The following is an 18,281-nucleotide window of genomic DNA, read 5'->3' as shown; positions in this document are numbered from 1 at the left end:
ATGTCAGACACAAAAAGGTGACTTATTCTGTTAAGGTAAGTTTAGTCCACTAGATCCCTGTTTGTTATTGTATGAGCCCATTAATCAGCATTACAATATACATCTCCAAACTGCTGTAACTTTACCCCTGATTCCTAGTTGGACCCAGTGAATTGTATTTAAAACGTGTTTTTAAGAGCATGGCTCCAAACGCCATATCTTCCACTGAATGTCCGCCCTGTTGTCCTGAAAAACATATAACATCTTGACTTAACTTTTCAAATGTTGATTTCCAGGAAACTTTAAGTATAAATCTAGTAAGAAATTGAAACAGCAAGTGGCTCTTTTATCACCAGTCCGATTTTGGAACTTGTTTCCCAATAGTTCTCATACAACTGGGCTCCCAAAGCGGCACAAATTGAGGACAAGGGGACCAAATACAAAATTAATCATTACAAGGCTTTTTTTAACAGTTTATTCATAACACAATAGCACCACCTGGTGAAATAAGTTTGGAATACACTATGACCTGCAGGCAGTCGAAGTCACTGAAGGAGGCCATGGGTACATCCCAAGTCTCTTAATTGTCATTTCCTCGCTCCTCGATCCTCGCTTGAACCGGAAGTTGTTCTGCGCCGCCATATTGACGGCCGTCCCAAAGCTCTTATTTAGCTCTGAGGAGAGAGGATCGAGGAGAGAGGAGGGATCTCCGAATAGCCATGAGCGAGGACTCACGAGAACAGACTTCCAGGAAGTGTTTTAACGGCCGACACGCCCCCTCATTGTTCATCTGTCATGTGATTGGACGCTGCAGCCGATCGGACTGATGCGATTTTTTTCAACACGTAAACAGTGAAGACAGATCACAGATTAAACTCAAGCTTTATATTTGATTCGTTTTCTGATTCAACATCTGGTTTAAATAAATGTTCATTGTAGACTGAACAACAAAAGGACCACAAACAACTTTCTTCATTTATTTGAAAGATTTGTGTTTTCATGATCTGAACTTTTATTATGGAAACAATTAAAGTCAGAGGGAACTGGAGAGACGAAACACACACATATATATATATATATATATATAGAGAGAGAGAGAGAGAGAGAGAGAGAGAGAGAGAGAGAGAGAGAGAGAGAGAGCTGGAGAGACGAAACACTTTTTACATCATTTATCATCATTTCATTCAGTCACGTGAGGCTGTTCATTCCTGATTGTCGGGTTTGATGAGTTTTATCATTTAAGAGAAACAATAATCATATTCTGGGTTATTTAATAATGACGCCATAATCTGAATTTCAAAACGTACAGACGCAAATAATTCATAAATAAGACGATCGCATTCCGCCGGTAGAAATCGATCCTGCGCTTATAAACAGAACACAGGACACAGTTTGTTAACAGACTACAGAGAGAAACACCTCTACAGTGGTGATAACTGTGTGTCTTTATTAGTAATTTGTATTAGTTACTATTATTAAGTACAGTGATCATGTGAACAGACACAAACTTATCAAAAGTCTCTCCAGCTGTTAAAGCCGACTGACAGCTGATCAGCTGTGATCAGCTGATCCTCCGTCATCAGAAACAGACGTCGCTTCACGTGACGCAACTGAGGAAAGGACGTCTCATGTCTCTTAAAACATATTTCCTCGTTCCTCTCTCCTCGCATGGTTTCCTCCATGCATCCCTGGTGGGAGGGACTAAGACGCAAGGAAAGGACCCAAGTGAGGGAAACGGGGATGCAATTAAGAGACTTGGGATGTACCCCAGGAGATCCATGAGAGCAAACATGACTGTTGCAGGTGTAACCTAAGAGGAGACACTGAGGGGGTTTCTGGGTGATTCCCATTAAAACCACCAACATTTCTCACATAGCATTTCCCTTTTATAAAATTATGCTTTGGAAATCAAATGACTGACTAAATGTCCCTGAAATGTCTTGGGAAATTACCTATCGTAAGAGTGATTACCAAAGTTTCCCATAGGGCCGCTGCACTAACACAAAGCAGCTGGAGAATGCCCTCTGTAAGCTCAGCAGGGTGTGGTATTACATCTTTGTCATGATACACAGGGAAAGGCTGGCCAAGGGAAAGAACCTGCAGCTGCTGGGTACGCCTGTCCTCCACAAACAAAGGGATGTGTCTCTGTCCAAGGTGCTGATGCTGTTTTCGAGTTCTTTCTTTTAAAACGTCCTCCTTTCAGAGCGAATGCACCACTTCTTGGTTACTTCTCGTCATTCGTGCTTCCATCTACGGCCACCGCCCTGGAGTCCTCATGAGGGTAGATGAAGTTTGTTTTCGTGACTTGTCTGAGTATGTGTCCCTGTACATTTTTTTCATGTGACAGAGTCGGGGGAGTTTGTCTGTTTACTTTGATTGCAGGTCAGTGAACACAAGACAAACAGGAACTTTGTGGGCAGCCCAAATATTCTTGCAGCCGGAATAATATGGCTGGCAGGAGAAGGGGGCAAGAGCTGCAGGCCAAGTGCAGCCAACCATATCAGCCTGTCTTCTTCACAGCTGGGAAACATGGTCCGCTACATGCTGTCAGCCTGGGCCTGAAGCCGAGGAGGCCGTGAGTTTTTGATGCCCAGGAATGAGAACTGGAGTTTTACATACAACAGGCCATCCCACTGACATTGTCCCCCAGTCTAGCAGTCTACACTCCATACCCGGTCGGTGCTGGACTTGAATCAGCTACCCCCAGTTCCCAAGTAAAGTCCCTACGGACTGAGCTACTGCTTAATTTATTTATTTGTTTATCTGTTTTATCTAACAGGGATGATACAGAGCTGAGCTAAACACACAATGCAGTTGGGGCGTCCTGGTGGCCGAGTGATTAACATAAATATGACCTGAACTATGCTCAGTGTTGGTCTCCTTCTCTCCCCCTTTTTTCCTGGCACCTTTCAACATCCACTGTTGATTGAAGGCATAAATGCTCAAGTAAGAACAAAACCATGACGCCATCTGGTTTCGCTATCAAACGGGTACATGTGAAACCAGAATTCCTCCTAAAATGTACATAACTATCACAGCCAGTACAGTGACTGCAGAGCTGTGAGCGGTAGTCTCTGGATGTTTGTGGGAGTGAGAGAGGAACCCTGGGGCCCCATGCAGCAGAATACAGGAATGCATCCTGACCTGGGAGGATTTTTGTGTTTAGACATGATTTATTGAAATAACAAAGATTGCTGAGCAAAAAAATACAACAAAAAAAATATGGGCTAACATTAAGATGTTCTTCATTAAGCCAATTACATTTCATGGTTCTGCCCAAAGAAAATCGGTGAGCTCACATGCAAACTTCTGCTGTGTATCACATTTTAAACCTCTGTAACATCTGTTTCAGGCTTTGCATGGGCTGGTTTCTGTTATTGGCTGCATCTTCTTTCTCTTTTTGGTCATGTTGTCGGTGTGGCTCTGAACTTTTCAATGAAAACTTTAGATGATTAATGTGGTATTGTACAGACATTCATGGTTCCCAGAGGATGAAGAAGATCTTCCTGATTTCCCCACGGATCTGCATGTACACGTCATTCGTGATATTTCACTTATTGACAATTGTTGATAGTTAGTGAACTGCTGACTATGTCTTTAAATTACTCTGTTGCCCCCTAATGGCATGTTAACAAGACACTGCAGCACAGAACTGGTCGCTGTATTCTTTCCTTTTCTCTGACTTACTCCTATTTCTTTCTACCTATCATTATGTCGTTATTCATTTAAATTCATTATATCTTTCTTTCTGTATTGCTTTAGTTCCCCCCCCCTTCTTCACATCGGTCTTTCTCGTACTTTATGTCCGTCTTTCTTCTTTACTTTTGTGGCAAGTCTGTACTCGGCAGTAGAAAGCAGGGCATACTCAACATTCCTAAGGAGTGTCTGAGAGTCGAACTCTGACAAGCGGAAGAAGGAAAGAGTCACACACTCTCACAAACACACACACAAAGAGCCCACATTAATGCTGTGTGCATGCATACTCTCTCGGTGTGTTTCCAGTTATTAAAGGACTTTAGAGGATACATGTCCTCACAGTTCACAGGGCAGAGGATGTGGGAAACGCCCGTAACAAGCACACAAGTACTTATATATGACATCACTTTGCCTGACTCACAGCTGGGATAGTCACCGCATCAAATGCCAGCTTGCCATGAAAACTGAAACAGACATCCGGCTATGAAAGATCCGCAAGAAACTGGTCGCCATATTGGATCATTAGATGCGTTTTTATACCGTGATGTGATGGGAGCATTGAGCCTAAATGTCCGACCAATTTACGCAGTAACGTTTGCCCTTTCTGTCAATCTAAAATACGCCTTTTTTACCCCTCGATGTGTGCGAGTGTAGCCAATCATAATTGAGTATTCAAATAAATGACAGCGGAGTCGGCCAATCAGAGGCGTGGGTTTTGACAGAAGGGGCGGGAGAAAGGCGTGTCTGTGGGCCTAGGGTGTCGCCGTGGAGGCTCCCATTCGAAGGCGACGGCGGTCGTCTATATTTCGGTTGTAATCTCTCCAGAAAAAAAGGCGAAATAACTCCGAAAAGACTGTGAATTCAACAGACTTCAACGTTGAGATATTTTTCTAATTCTTCCTTGTCCCGCGTGTGGCAGGGCTGTGGAATGACGGGGCGTGCTGAGAATTTGAATTAGCTCGCCGTTAGTTTTGAAGAAAGAGTGAGTCGAGAGAGAGGAGCCATTTTGTCCCGACTGTGTGGGAGAAAAGAGAGTGGAAAAGAGGAATCACACGGGAGGAGATCCTATTTTTTGCTTTATTTTCTCATGCTGTAAGGGGGGGAAACAGTCGGGCTTGGGAAATTGAACTTCTCGGACACGTCCACGGGCACGTTATTTGGGAGGTATTTAGCCAACTAGCTTGCCAAGCTAATCAACAAATCCCAGATTGTGAACTGTTTCACAGTCAAGAGAAGCGGGGCAGTTTCGTCAAAGGAGCTGGCTTTAGACTCCACACAGGCGTGCTAGGTTATCCGTTTTTTTTTTCTTTTTTGTAACTTGTCTGGGTCAACACAAGCTGTTCTTCAATGGCGAAGAAGACGTACGACTTGCTGTTCAAGCTGCTTCTGATCGGAGACTCGGGCGTGGGGAAGACCTGTGTACTGTTCCGCTTCTCTGACGACGCCTTCAACACCACCTTCATTTCCACCATAGGTAAGAAGACTACATATACCGGATGATGTGTTGGTACAGGTGTGTCTGATTTCTAACAGCTGTGGAGACTCGCCTGACTTTCTCCTGCAGCTGTAAAGGGTCGGCAGGACACAGCGTTATTAGGTTAGCCGGTATGCTAGCAGCACGTTAGCTTATCTCCAGGCCTCTCCTGGACAGCTAGCGTTACTTGTGCCACTTTATATGAGCTCTTAGCTTGAACCACAGTCACCCGTGTTTCAAAATGACAGCAGCTTTAATATCACACTTGGTTGTTATTTTAGTTCAGCCCGTTAGCAATGGCGAAGTAAAACCGGTTTCGGTGGCATCATTAGGTTGCTGTCATGGCACTTGACCCAGTGGCTAGTGAGCTAACGAGGCTAGCACCGGGTGTCGGTACAGGGCCGTGCTGCTATTACAAAGTACTTAAACACAATCTCCCCCTGTAACTGAGAAGTGTTTACTTTTCAATATAAACGTTCATAACTATGTGCATTTGTCCATGTAATGAATTATACATTAAAGGTAATTAATCTTTGTTCAGAATGATGGATGCCACTTCATTAGCATTTATTAGGTAATCAGTTATTTTACTGAAGTAAAATAAGCAATATCATAATACAAACATTTAATTACATATTAAAGTCCTGTTAAACTACTCAAGTTTTATTAGTGAAATTAACTTGAAGTGTCGAAAGGAAAGTACCGACTACTGAAGATGTCTTGGTTTCAGATTATCATATACTGTCGTTACTGCTACATCAATGTGTAAACAAAGTTTTATTAAATCATATGATTTTAATGTAAAATCTGAATCTGCCATGAACCTACTAGTGTCTCTAGTTGGCGAGTAATTTAAGTAGAGAGTATAAAGTAAAATAATTCCCTCTGAATTGTTGTACAGTAGAAAAATAAAGTTGCAAAAACTGCTACTTAAAAAAATAGTGAAATAGAAGTACCTGACTACTTCAGTAAATGTACTTGTAATTTCCATGACCACTCCAAAGACGACCATAAACAATTCATCATGGTGGCATCAACAGCCCCCCCCCCCCTCTCGGTCTTCTACGCATGCGTCCAACATCACGCTCACATGAGTCAAGTGTCAAACTATGTCAAATCCCTGCATGGCTCCATTTACTCCTGTTGCCCAAGATCAGAGCTGAGTAATAATCTAACATTATGTGCTTTGCATAACCACATGAAGCTGATTGTTTGCAATGCACTGTCATTATATCCTTGATCTCTTCATTTTAGCTTTAATTTCAAGCCACGCTTTTTTGCAACTTCAAGTGTTGACAACTTGGCTGTATGTCTAAGAACACACAACCATAATGGGGCGACAGTGTTCCCAGTGCCTTCCAGTCTGGATTACATTTGTTGAGGTTCAGCAATGAACAATCACTCTGTTGCAAAGCTGGCTGTCACATCTGTTTGTTTACGGTTTTGTTTTGCTCTGTCTCAGCCTATAGTGGTTGTCTTGTATTACGCTCTCAAAATGTAGTCGTAGTCTGCTACCATATGAGAGTTCAGCCAGTTTAAGAGGAGGCTGTGTGTGATGGTCAGTTGCAGTCAAAGACCAGCAGTGACCTTTGCTCCATGCAGCGTTGCTTTAACTGCGAAGTTGATTAGTATGTCGAGTAGATCAATGCCTGTAAGTGTTTGCAGTAACTGCAGGTGCTTTTTCCCTTACGTGCGAGAACAACTCAGCATATTCAACATACCCTGAAGCAAAATTTAGGAATAAGCTTAAAAATAACCTGTTTCACATCAAGGATGACATTTAAATATAGGATCCATATTACATGCTTTGTTTCTCCTCTAATGTATCCAAAATCTTTTGTTTACAAGTCATTTGAAAGTATCAACATGACAAGAAACGGGGACAATCATAGTGCTGTAACTTCTCCGCAAGACCTGAGAGATACTGACAAGGAATCACAAACCAGCATAACTGTGCTCATGTCAGGATGTTTAGTAAAAAGTTTTCCCTTCGAGAGCTGTGCCCTTTACAAGCTACAACACAGTCATGAGCGTCTGTCTCAACTTGTCTTTGTTCTACATCTGTATTCAAAACAAAGCAGCCTGCAACCTGATCAAAAGTTAAGAATATGGACAACATAACCTCTCAGCACACCATACAATCAGACCTGTAGTGATCAGGGAGCTCAGATTTGTAACAATAGATTTTTAGACATTGCTTGTTGGTTCTACTTTTGTAAAAAAGTATTTTCAGTACTTGATGTTCTGCCTTTCAGTCAAATGATCTTTGATCAGCTTACTGTGTCTTGATGTAATACGATCATTTTCATCATCCATTATTCTGCTGCTTGGTGCGCGATGGTGATGTACTTTTGCTTTGCTTGCTTTATAATTAGTGGGTTTGTCTTTCTGCCCGGTACTTTTTGGGGCTGCGATGGTTGCTAATGTTTTGGCAGACCCTACTATAAGTCCAGTGGACGCAACAAACTACTTAAGTCATTGCTTCATAGCGCTGTAGTGCAGAAAGTACAAAATGTACAGTCCAAAGTTTGCAAAGATTCTACCCCTTAGCTTTTTAGAAAAGGCCCGACACAGAAATCGGGTACAGCCCAAGATGTCAAAAGTGTAAAGTCTTGGCAGGAACAGGACTTTGTGAAGAAGCAGCAGAACAGGACATATGAAACAGGAGTGTGGTCATCTTCTGACACAGTGCTCATACCTTTGGAGACACGGATGCACAGCTGCTTCTCAAAATACCCCCACTGGAAACCCCCCCCCCTCACTCATCCTCATTCCCAATCTTTCTCTCTCTTCCTCCTTGTATGTTTGAGGTTATGCATATTAAGAGGACCGAATATGCATGATGTTGCCATCTGAAATTTCCACAACGCGTCATGAATTTTGCATTGAAACTGGTGATGGCTGCAGTGGAATTCCTTGTTGGTGAAGGAATGGTTCCCCTGGGTTTGCTTAAAAGAGAACTGACCGTAAACCACATACTTTCTGTTAACGATGTCCAATTCAAGTGTCCTCCTCTCGTGTTGGAGTGTGCCCGTTTTCCAGCGATCGGGTTAACGTGTGATTGCACAATGCACATATTTTCTTGATTTCATGCGAGTGCACCTCACCAGGGGAAAACAAACTAACTTCTCGCTCGGAGGAAGACATTTAATATTGGGTCGATCCCGGCTGAGCTTGATTTTTAAGAACACAACTTTCAGTCATAGTAGTCAAGAAAACACACCTTTTACCGTTTTATATAATTAATTGATTCTATTGAATGTTTTTAAGACATGTCAACGTAGACTGGGCTTAGTAAGTCTTATTTGCAGGAATCTTCCTCTCCTCTATCTCTCTTTTTGTTCCTGTCCAACTACATCTTTCTGTCCCCCCCCTCCCTCTCTCTGGGGAGTGCATGTTATTTAGTGAGTCACACATTGGCAGCCAGTTCCTTCATTATTCTGTGGCCCTGCTCCACCTAGAGCACAGCTGTTTCTTGGGACTTTTTAAACCAACCACAATGTCTGACCAGAGCTGAACTTGAAAGCTCACTATTTAACTGGAAAAGTCAGAAAACCGTAAACGTTCATGAATCGCCCCCTTTGCAATTGGCCTCCTCTTGGGTTTCATGATTATGACACAGATGATCATCTCTTAAACCTTACTAAATATTATAAACGTAACAATAAATCATTAGAATTGTTTGTGTACATTTCACTTTTGCACCTTGTGATTTATACTCTTTAGCTGCAACTAGAAGCTGGTAGTGACTGCAAATAATGCTTGTTTTCATTATTGAGTGATCTGTTGATTATTGATCTATTGAGTCACTTTTCAAGCAAACGTTTCGTGGCTCCAGTTTATCTAGAGGGATGATTTGCTGCTTTTCTTTGTCCTGTATTTAAAAAATACTCAAATTCACTGATAAATGCACATCAGTTTCTCGGTGACGTCTTCACCAAACCTGTGTTGTGTTACCGACTCTCTAATAAACAAAGATTTCCAGTTGACGTTGATATGAAACAGAGAAAAGCAGCCACCGGGGTAGTTGTCAGTACTTTTAATTAATTGCCTGTTTCAGATAGATTTATTTTTTTTTTTACGAGTCAAGATAGAATACAGATTAAAAATGATAATAAGTAGGATAGAATATGAGACAGTTGGCCAAGAAAGACGTGATGGCAGCCAACCTCCCGAAAGAACATGCAGTGGAGCGTCCTCATATCGAAAGATAATTAAATCCAAAGTCCAAACTAAAGGGAAACTGAAAGAATTCAGTTTCATAGGAAAAACGATGTGCTTTCCCACCACAGCTTGTCCTCTCATGCAGCATGAGTCCAAAATGCTCCAACTAAAAATAAATACTAATACACTGGAAATATGTATAATATAATCTTTCTAGCCAGCTGCTTTTAAGCATAGGTTTTACACGACAGAAGGTTATGGCACAGTATCTAAACACGTTCTGGGTTTCCCTGTGGTCACCTGACTTCTCTCAGTAACCTGATTTGTTATCCAGCTGCTGATCTCCCCAGCTGTGCGTTGATGGGCTCAAAGTCTGGGCATGATCTCGCAAAATAGGGGAAGAGCTAATGTTATTGTCTCTCCGATGGAAACGCACGTTATTCATCTCTGGCTCCCATTGTCAGGGCTCCATGTGCTAGTTGTTCATATATTTTTGGTGGCTGCGTTTGCTGATATGTGTTTCTCTTTTTTTCTACAGGAATAGACTTCAAGATCAAAACTGTTGAATTACAAGGAAAGAAGATCAAACTACAGATCTGGTGAGTCAATACAGTTTGTATACTAGTGCTGACTGGTAAAATGTGTTGTCATCGTGATATGTGCATGCACGATAAACATGAAGGAAAACACTGCCTGAAGCTCAATGAATACGAAAAATCATCATTTTATTTAGGGATGGATACCTAAACCCGGTATTAAACAGGCCCCGCGGCTAAAGGCCGTAGCATTCGTTATCACGCTGAAGCCTCTCCCGCAGATCAGATAGGCCACGGTACGCAACTACGCTCGTTACTCTTAAGTAAGTGCAATTAAAAAGCTTCGCAAGTATAAAGCCAATCATTTATAATAGACCTGATATAGACGTTCGTAAAGCGGAGCCGCAGTCTCTTATCCACCGCCGCTTTGTTCCCACAAGCGCAGCTCGCTAGCTCGGCTAATGGCGAATAGTTACAAACGAGTGTACGTTATTTTGTTGACTGACTTTGAGTTCCCTTTCGACAGCAGTGTTCCAGTGTCTGTGTCCGAGGATTTATTGTGACGGGTGAAGCGGTGACGCACTGCTGTTGTCGGAGTAATAACGTCGTTGCCGTCTTGGTGCAGACTACAGAGCCTCCGTGTTATTATTTCATTACCTTCATAAAGTATAGATGCAACATAACCTGTGGCTATACAAGCTGAAACATAAGCTGTCTGTTTAGCTTCGTGTCCCACTTATCTTAAAATTGAACAAATTCTTGCAAACCTAGCTGCTAGCTGAGACAAAGCAGCTCCTCCCCCTGCAGGCAGTGATTCACATCAGAGGACATCAGACACCGACTGATGTCTGTGCTCTTCATTCTGTCTCAACTTTACTCATTTTAGATTTATTCCCAGTAAGATACTGACTTCATACCATGACTTTCCTAGTTATATTTAAAGTATTAAATTCTAATCCAGTACTGAATCTAACGACAACAACACTGACATAGATGTACAACTAATATGCACACTTTGATATTTATTTATTTATTGCGAGTCATATCCTGTGCGCAATATAGATTTCCCTCATGTCGCGCAGGCCTACTTCATACCCAGGTCAGGGTATTGTGTTTACAGGAGTACTGGGCCGAAAAATCCACTAACGATGCGAGAATCGTCTTTCACGTCAGCCTCTCCTGTTATATCATAGTGGAACATCTGTTTGACAAACCTCCCTCAAGCCCAGAAATATGCTGGAACAGGAAATGTTCATCAGTCCATCGGGAGGTCTGCTGCAGGGCTGTCATTGCAGTCCGTAGCTGCTGGTGTCGGGCAACGATTCACTGACTAACAGTCTGTAGTGCTATGTGGAGCCATTTTCTCCCTCATACATGGCCGTTAAAGTAAACGGAAAATTTAAAAAAACGGTCGAACAACATTGTAGGGATGCTGGGATTAACCGGTTTTGCCATAACCCTGGTTTGTTAACGCCATTACGTAGTTTCATAACCGTAAAAATTGAAGAAGCCACGGTGTCACGAGCCCTGTATTGTTTCCTTGTGAAAACAAGTCTAGCAAGACATGTTGTTTGTTTGTGCGGTGAAATCGCCGCTTGTGTGAGTCACGTAACACGTGTGTGTGAAAAATGACAAGGAAGGGACATGCTAGCCTTGTATCTGCCTAAAAAGTGCCTTAAATCGGCAGCGTGGCAGCATTTTGGATATAGAAAATGACCAGCGATTCATGTGAACCGCGGTTTAATTACAGTTTCTACATCGTCAAAATCTGGAGATAAGCTAAATGCTTTCTTCATAATGCTACATTTTTAACAACACATGTTGAAATCAGCAGCAGGATGAGAGCTGGTAAATTTGGCAGCAATGACGTACAGAGGTTCCCTTTAGTTACCGTACAATCCTGTAAAATGTAGTTTTGGTTTGAAACTTTAATAAATAGTCGTTTGAAGGAGATGTTTTCACAGCGAGAGGTAATTATAAGCAATCACAGCTCTCGTCACCGACCCGTGAACGCTCATCAGAGACGCTCCGTCACGAGGATGCGGCCCCGCTCGTATCACGTGCGTGCGCCTGGGCTTCACGTGCGTGCGCCTGGGCTTCACGTGTGTGGTTTGAGACTAATTAAACAATGCGAGGTTCTGACCGATGGTGAAAGTGCGGAGAGAGACTGAGCCAATGTCATTGATTAACACCGGTGGTGGAAAAGTAGTGACGCCACTATTTAACAACAAAACAACACTTTGTGAAGTAAAAGTCCTGCATTCAACATCTTACTTAATTAAAAGTATGTATTTAAGTATATAGTCAGGAAAATGTACTTAATATATAAAAGTAAAAGTACTCACTGAGCAGTCAAATGGGCTCTTTAGTTGTTACATTATTCTAAGTTATACTATTAGATGATTATTATTGATGTTTTAATGTTGTAGCTGGCTGTAATAGAGCTAAATACTGTTGGGTATTCATTCTAAATACATTCATTAAAAAGTACAATGTTGACCTCTGAAATGTAGTGGAGTAGAGAGGAGCATCAGTATTGTACTTCAGTAAATTTACTTGTAAAAGTTATATTATTTATATATATATATATATATATATATTAAAGGCTGTACATATCTCTGAAGCCTCTGTGACACGTGCCTGTATATAATCTAGATCATGAAGTAAAAGAATCTTCTCTGTCCTCTTCTCCTCTTCCTGTCCAAGCACATTTCGTCTGGATTTAATCTTCGCTCTTTAGCCTGAACCAGTAAAGATGTGATCATGTATCACATGTATCATAGTTGAGCGGAGGAAGCACTAAGCAGGCCAGGTAGAGATCACACACTAATGTAATGAGCTAATGTGTCTGCCGATTGATTCGATTTCGATTCTCTTCTCCCACATTGTTCTGTTTTACTGCACACGTCTACTTCTTGAAGAATTAACGCGAGCAGTCGGATAAATCTTAACTCCCGTTTCACTGAGACACCTCTAAACTGTTCTAAATAGTATTATATGATAATACTGCTATTATTCCAGCTATTTGCTGGCTCAAGCTAAAATGTCAACATTTATGGTACTATGTGTTGTGTTTTGCACTCATGGAAAGCAAACAATCTACATATATTTTGGGTCCTTTTTTTTGTTGCCATGATGCAGTTAAATATGACTTACGGGACCGATTATCGTTTGAATTTATACAAACAAAATGGGGAACACAAGCCAATAACAGCGGTGTGTTTCTTTGTGTGTGTAGGGACACAGCGGGCCAGGAACGGTTCCACACCATCACCACCTCCTACTACAGAGGAGCCATGGGCATCATGCTGGTCTACGACATCACCAACGCCAAGAGCTTCGAAAACATCAGCAAGTGGCTGCGCAACATTGACGAGGTAATACACACACACACACACTCACTCTCCACAGTGAGTCCATAGCATCATGTTGCATCAGAGATGTTCACAGGGTGTTTTGTGTTAGCACTCTTTTTTTAACTATAGCTTTAGCATAATGACAAAGGGACTTAAATGCTCGGGAATGCAGCCAACGTTGCTAACTAGCCGATCAGCTGAGGAGATGTCTGCTTCCATCCGGCTCATTGTGAGAGACCGAGGGGCTGTTCTGTTACACTGTGTGAATATTAATGGAAGTGTAGCGGTGCACAGAATGACGTCACACAGACTCAATCTGGTGCTACACATTTAATGAAAATGGTTCTGTAAAATACAAAGATATAATATATACGTTTAGGTATGCAGTCGCTTCTCAGCACTTTCTTCTTCTATCCTGTTCAGAGATTCTCATGTTCTCGCGTATTCACGCGAGACTTCCCTCTGGCTCTCTGTCACAGACACTGCTGATGTCGCAACACTGCCACCTACTGGCGATCCACTGGATCTACTGCCTACAAATGTATCTGGCGATAAATAACACTGTACCCCACATTTTAACTAAAATGAACACTTCCTCCTCATTAACACATAGGAAACATAATAAACTCACTTAACTTACACTACACCCAAGCAACTATTGTACTTCCTGAACTCAAATTACTTATTGTGCCACAGAAGCAGAAGTTTAACTCCGGACAAAGTAGGGGTGGAAGTTATTAAAGTTATAGGAAGTACACGGTATGAACTTGACGGAGTGGAATAATAGTATTTCGTTACAAAAAATGGAAATGCTCAAGTAAAGCACAAGTACCTCATAATTGTAATCAAGTACTGGACTTCCTGTCCACGCATCTGCCAGTCGAGCTCGGCATATAAAAGTCAGCAGTTTTCTTTATAATTACTCTCATTGTTTGGTGAAAAGGGTCTTTGTGTGTACTATCTTACTTTTAATCTCCGCACTGATTATTCTATTATGTGAGTAATCTTGTGGGATCCGTGCCAGATCAAAGACGTCGCGTTAATTACTGTGACTGTTACAACCCATAGCTGGTATATTATCTCTCTCCAGTGGTCCTGGGTGATAAGTATGAAGGTGTGAGACCGCCGGGCACGGTTCCTGTCTGGAACGTTCTCACCCTCGCTGTTTAGGAGCTTTGAGTCCGGTCAAGGAAAGGAAACACCGAGCATTTCCTGCTCACTAAGAACTCGGCCTCGCTCTTGTGTGGCGGCTAGATGTTGGCTACACGGAGGGTTTAGAGAACCCTTCAACAGTAATCTGAATACAGTCTGGATCCGTGGTTTCCAACCTGTTTGTTGGGAGGCAGTCCCTTAAAACAAAGAGATATCTAGTGCCACGTCTCCTGCACGCTTGTGTATAAGTTGTGACCCCTTCAACCAAAGAGTGCTTTCATCTTATGTTAGGGCTGCAGAGAGTAGTCAATTCATTGATTATTTGATCAACGGAAATTTAATCTGCAGCTATTTTGATAATTGAATAATCATCTAAGTCGTATTTATTTGATCAAATGCGAGGGTTTGATGCCGGTCTTCTGTCACACACGTTAGTGAACGGAGCATCTTTGGGTTTTAGGCTGTTGGTTTGGCAAAACAAGACATTTGAATACATTACCTCGATCTTTTGAAGCATTTTTCCTGATATTTAATAGACAAACATTTTTAAAAAATGAGATCAATCGATCTCGCCAGAGTTCATTTTTATTAATTTAAAAATGATTAGAGCTTAAACAATAAGTCCATGAATCAATTGGGTGATTGACAGAAAATCTATTTTAAAAAGTCATTTAAATAATCTTTACAAACACAAATGCCCCAATTTTCCCATTTTTTAAATTTTGTCATTCTACATTAATGGGGCAGTTTTCACTATTTATGTTACATTTTCTAGACCGAAGGCCTCATCATGATAGTAACTATTCAATAGCTCGTGCGTCCTGCGCTGGTTGTGTGTGTTTCATTGAGTCGATTGATCGCTTGGCTTGTGGGATCATGTGTTGTGAGGGTGAAGTCCCAGATAACAAAAATAATCTACTTTTTCTTCTTTTTACTTTATCAGCACGCAAATGAGGACGTTGAGAGGATGCTGCTAGGCAACAAGTGTGACATGGAGGACAAGAGGGTCGTACCAAAAGCCAAGGGGGAGCAGGTGAGATGGTGCAATCCAGTCGTAATCACGGTTCTGCGTTTCGATGAGTTGTCCTGTTACTTCGCCGACGGCACATAGACATGAATCTAGAAAACCTCCCCTGAATACCGTAAAGTGTCGGCTCAGTGACCACTAAACGGTGCCTCCTTGTAGACGGTGCAGTAACCTGCTGTTTGTCTTTGCATGCCATGAAGGCTTATTTTGTGTACTGTGAACAACTTGTGACGACAACTACTCAAACAACAGTGTCTTTGCACACAAGCCCTCTAAAACGAATAGAAAAGAAGAAGGGGAATATGTAGACTTGGTGATGAAACGTGTTTTGGTAGCGTCCCATATTGCAGGTACACACGGAAGTTATTTATACATTGAATTGGAAAATGCAGCTGCTGTAGCGTAAAGGTCAGAGAATATCTAGAGGAGCTCAGAGGATCAGAGCTGAGAAATGTGAGTCTCTCTACTGTCTTAACAATTACTATTGAGGTGCCCTTGAGCAAGCCAACAACACCAGAGGCTTTGTAACAACGGGACACGTAACACTGACATATTTTTTAACTGTAACTCATATTAAAGGTGTTCGTTATCTTACTCTAAATGTGTGTTTTTTAATGAATATGAGATTATATTTGAGTCTCCAGAGAAATTGCAGACCTGGCATGCAAGACATGGGTGAACCTCAGACACCCTCTCATGTTCTCACACAATCTTGCCACTCGCTTTAAAGTTTGTCTGAATAACGACGCACGTCTACACTATAGTAGAAAGATCAAGGCCACCATGGGTGATGCTGTATGTGGGCTGTAGCTCAGTCCGTTTGAGCTGCTGGTGGTCAGTAGACATTACAATATGGGGACAAATTCACTTTCTTGACACATATTTGTACCTTATTGAAACAAAGCCCGGAGGTAGACTTCAGTCATACAAAATCTAAATAGTCACCTAGCAGTTCAGTGGCAACGGTACCGCTTTACCCCAAAATGTTCACGTATCAAAACACACGAAATGGGATCACCAGGATTCATGTTTGCTTATTTCCTCTTTTGGGCGGCGGTGATCGAGGTGACGTCACTCAGCTGTACATGTTGCGTGTCCTCGAGGAGGCGATCTAATCAGCGATAACGTGCGAGTGTTCAAGAGCTCCGGCTCATTGTGCCAACGCAAACTAGCAGTGACGAGTCAGTCTGCAGATTTAGCAACATCAGATACAGATCTGTTCACACACACACACACACACACACACACACACCGGACTAGAATGGAAGTGTGTGTGTGCGATACCTGATCTCTGTTCTGCACACTTTATTTCTGGACTGAACCTTCCTAAACTGCTGCCCCCCCCCCCCCCCCCCCCCCCCCCCCCCTCATCTTTGTGACTCTCTTCTCCACAGATTGCGAGGGAGCACGGCATTAGGTTTTTTGAGACGAGTGCTAAGGCCAACGTCAGCATCGAGAAGGCTTTCCTCACGTTAGCAGAAGACATCCTCAGAAAGGTGCGTGTGTGCTCGGCAGTCTCTGACAGTGTTTGTGCGTTACATTTCACTACAACGGAAACAACACAAAGGCTTTTATAAAGGCCATTAATAGCTTCACTCATTGGAGGGTACTTTTGTTTATCAAGTCAATAAAATCTAGTCAATGTAAAATTGTAAATAAATTGTATGTTTTCTAAGTCCACTCAGACACACACCAGAATAATGTATTTAATAAGATGTGTCCTTCGTGTGTTTTATTCGACAGACGCCTGTAAAAGAGCCCAACAGTGAAAACGTCGACATCAGCAGCGGAGGCGGAGTCACAGGCTGGAAGAGCAAGTGCTGCAGTTGAACAACTCCTCGGTTACACGCATACTAACGCGCACACACACACACACATATTCTCTCTCTCTCTCTCTAACTGCTAACTCTAACTCTCTCGCTCTCTAATATGTCTCATGAGTTTTCTTGCACACTGACACTCTGTCTGTCTCTTTATCAGAATAAAACAATAAACTACTTCACTCGTCTAATCCCCCTCCTCCACCATATTCCTCCATCTGATCATCATTTTTATTTCTGATAAAAAGAGAAATCCAGTCACGTTTCTTGTCTTTTATTTTAAAAGTTGTTAAAAAAAAAAAAAGCAGAAGTAAAAAAGCGTGAAAAGACAAGCTCATATTATTAATATTTCCTTTGCCTGAGCTCACCTGGTTGGACTCCTTCAACCACCCTTAACCACACCCCCACCGACCCTTAACCACACCCCCACCCACAGCACTCACCTTCAGTCAGAGGAAATCAAAATAAAATGAAAATCAAACAAAAAAAAAAGGACAAATGTAGGATTAACATTTTGTACACTTAGTGGGGTTTCTGTTGTCTAACAGTATTTGGTCATTTACAATTTACCAAGTGACAGATGCGTGGCTAGCTCCTTTTGTATGTGGGGGTTTATTTTGTCCTGTGCCTTATATGGAAGACAGGGGCGGGGCTGTGTGGTGGGCGGAGCCACATCCACCCAATGAAATTACTGTTTAATACTCTGTCAGTTGGGGCTCCTATCATGAGGATGCCAAAACTGAAGCAGAAGGTTTGAATTTCTCCTCCGGCCAAGAGAACGGCATTATACAGTTTGTCCTGTTTATTGATGTTTTATTTTTATCTGTATGATTTACTTTACTTTTATTTCTTTTCCCCTATTTGGGTTGTTTTTTTTTTCTTTGTTTTTTTTCTCTCCTGCATGCAGATTTCTTTGGGTTGGAGTCGTTCTGTAACATTGTGTAACGTTCTGCACGGGGTAACTGTGGGCGGGAGGGACAGAAGTTCTCTTTGGAAATTCAAACAGTTTTGCAGATCCATTAAAAATAAGCTTGTTTAAGTTAACTTGTTTGTCCTCAATGATGTTTCATTTGATGT

General features: G+C 41.9%; 1 protein-coding gene across 1 annotated transcript; it reads left to right on the top strand.

The window, feature by feature from the left end:
* The first annotated feature begins 4,437 nt into the window (after window positions 1-4,437).
* On the top strand, window positions 4,438-18,248 carry rab10 (RAB10, member RAS oncogene family). The gene is made up of 6 exons (XM_076083742.1): window positions 4,438-5,149; window positions 9,852-9,912; window positions 13,088-13,226; window positions 15,301-15,390; window positions 16,779-16,880; window positions 17,128-18,248. Exons 1-6 carry the CDS (start codon window positions 5,023-5,025, stop codon window positions 17,212-17,214), a joined length of 606 nt encoding a protein of 201 aa, XP_075939857.1. The 5' UTR covers window positions 4,438-5,022; the 3' UTR covers window positions 17,215-18,248.
* Window positions 18,249-18,281: the final 33 nt, after the last annotated feature.

This window comes from Anarhichas minor, unplaced genomic scaffold (assembly GCF_050575085.1).
Source record: "Anarhichas minor isolate MPS153535 unplaced genomic scaffold, ASM5057508v1 ptg000136l, whole genome shotgun sequence".
Taxonomy (NCBI): Eukaryota; Metazoa; Chordata; class Actinopteri; order Perciformes; family Anarhichadidae; genus Anarhichas; species Anarhichas minor.
This window is presented reverse-complemented; position numbering and strand designations above follow the sequence as displayed.

Coding starts and splice junctions, on each gene's coding strand:
- rab10 (XM_076083742.1), top strand. CDS start 5,023: ATGGCGAAGAAGACGTACGACTTGCTGTTCAAGCTGCTTCTGATCGGA. Junction 9,913..13,087: donor AAGATCAAACTACAGATCTG/GTGAGTCAATAC, acceptor TTGTGTGTGTAG/GGACACAGCGGGCCAGGAAC. Junction 15,391..16,778: donor CAAAAGCCAAGGGGGAGCAG/GTGAGATGGTGC, acceptor TCTTCTCCACAG/ATTGCGAGGGAGCACGGCAT.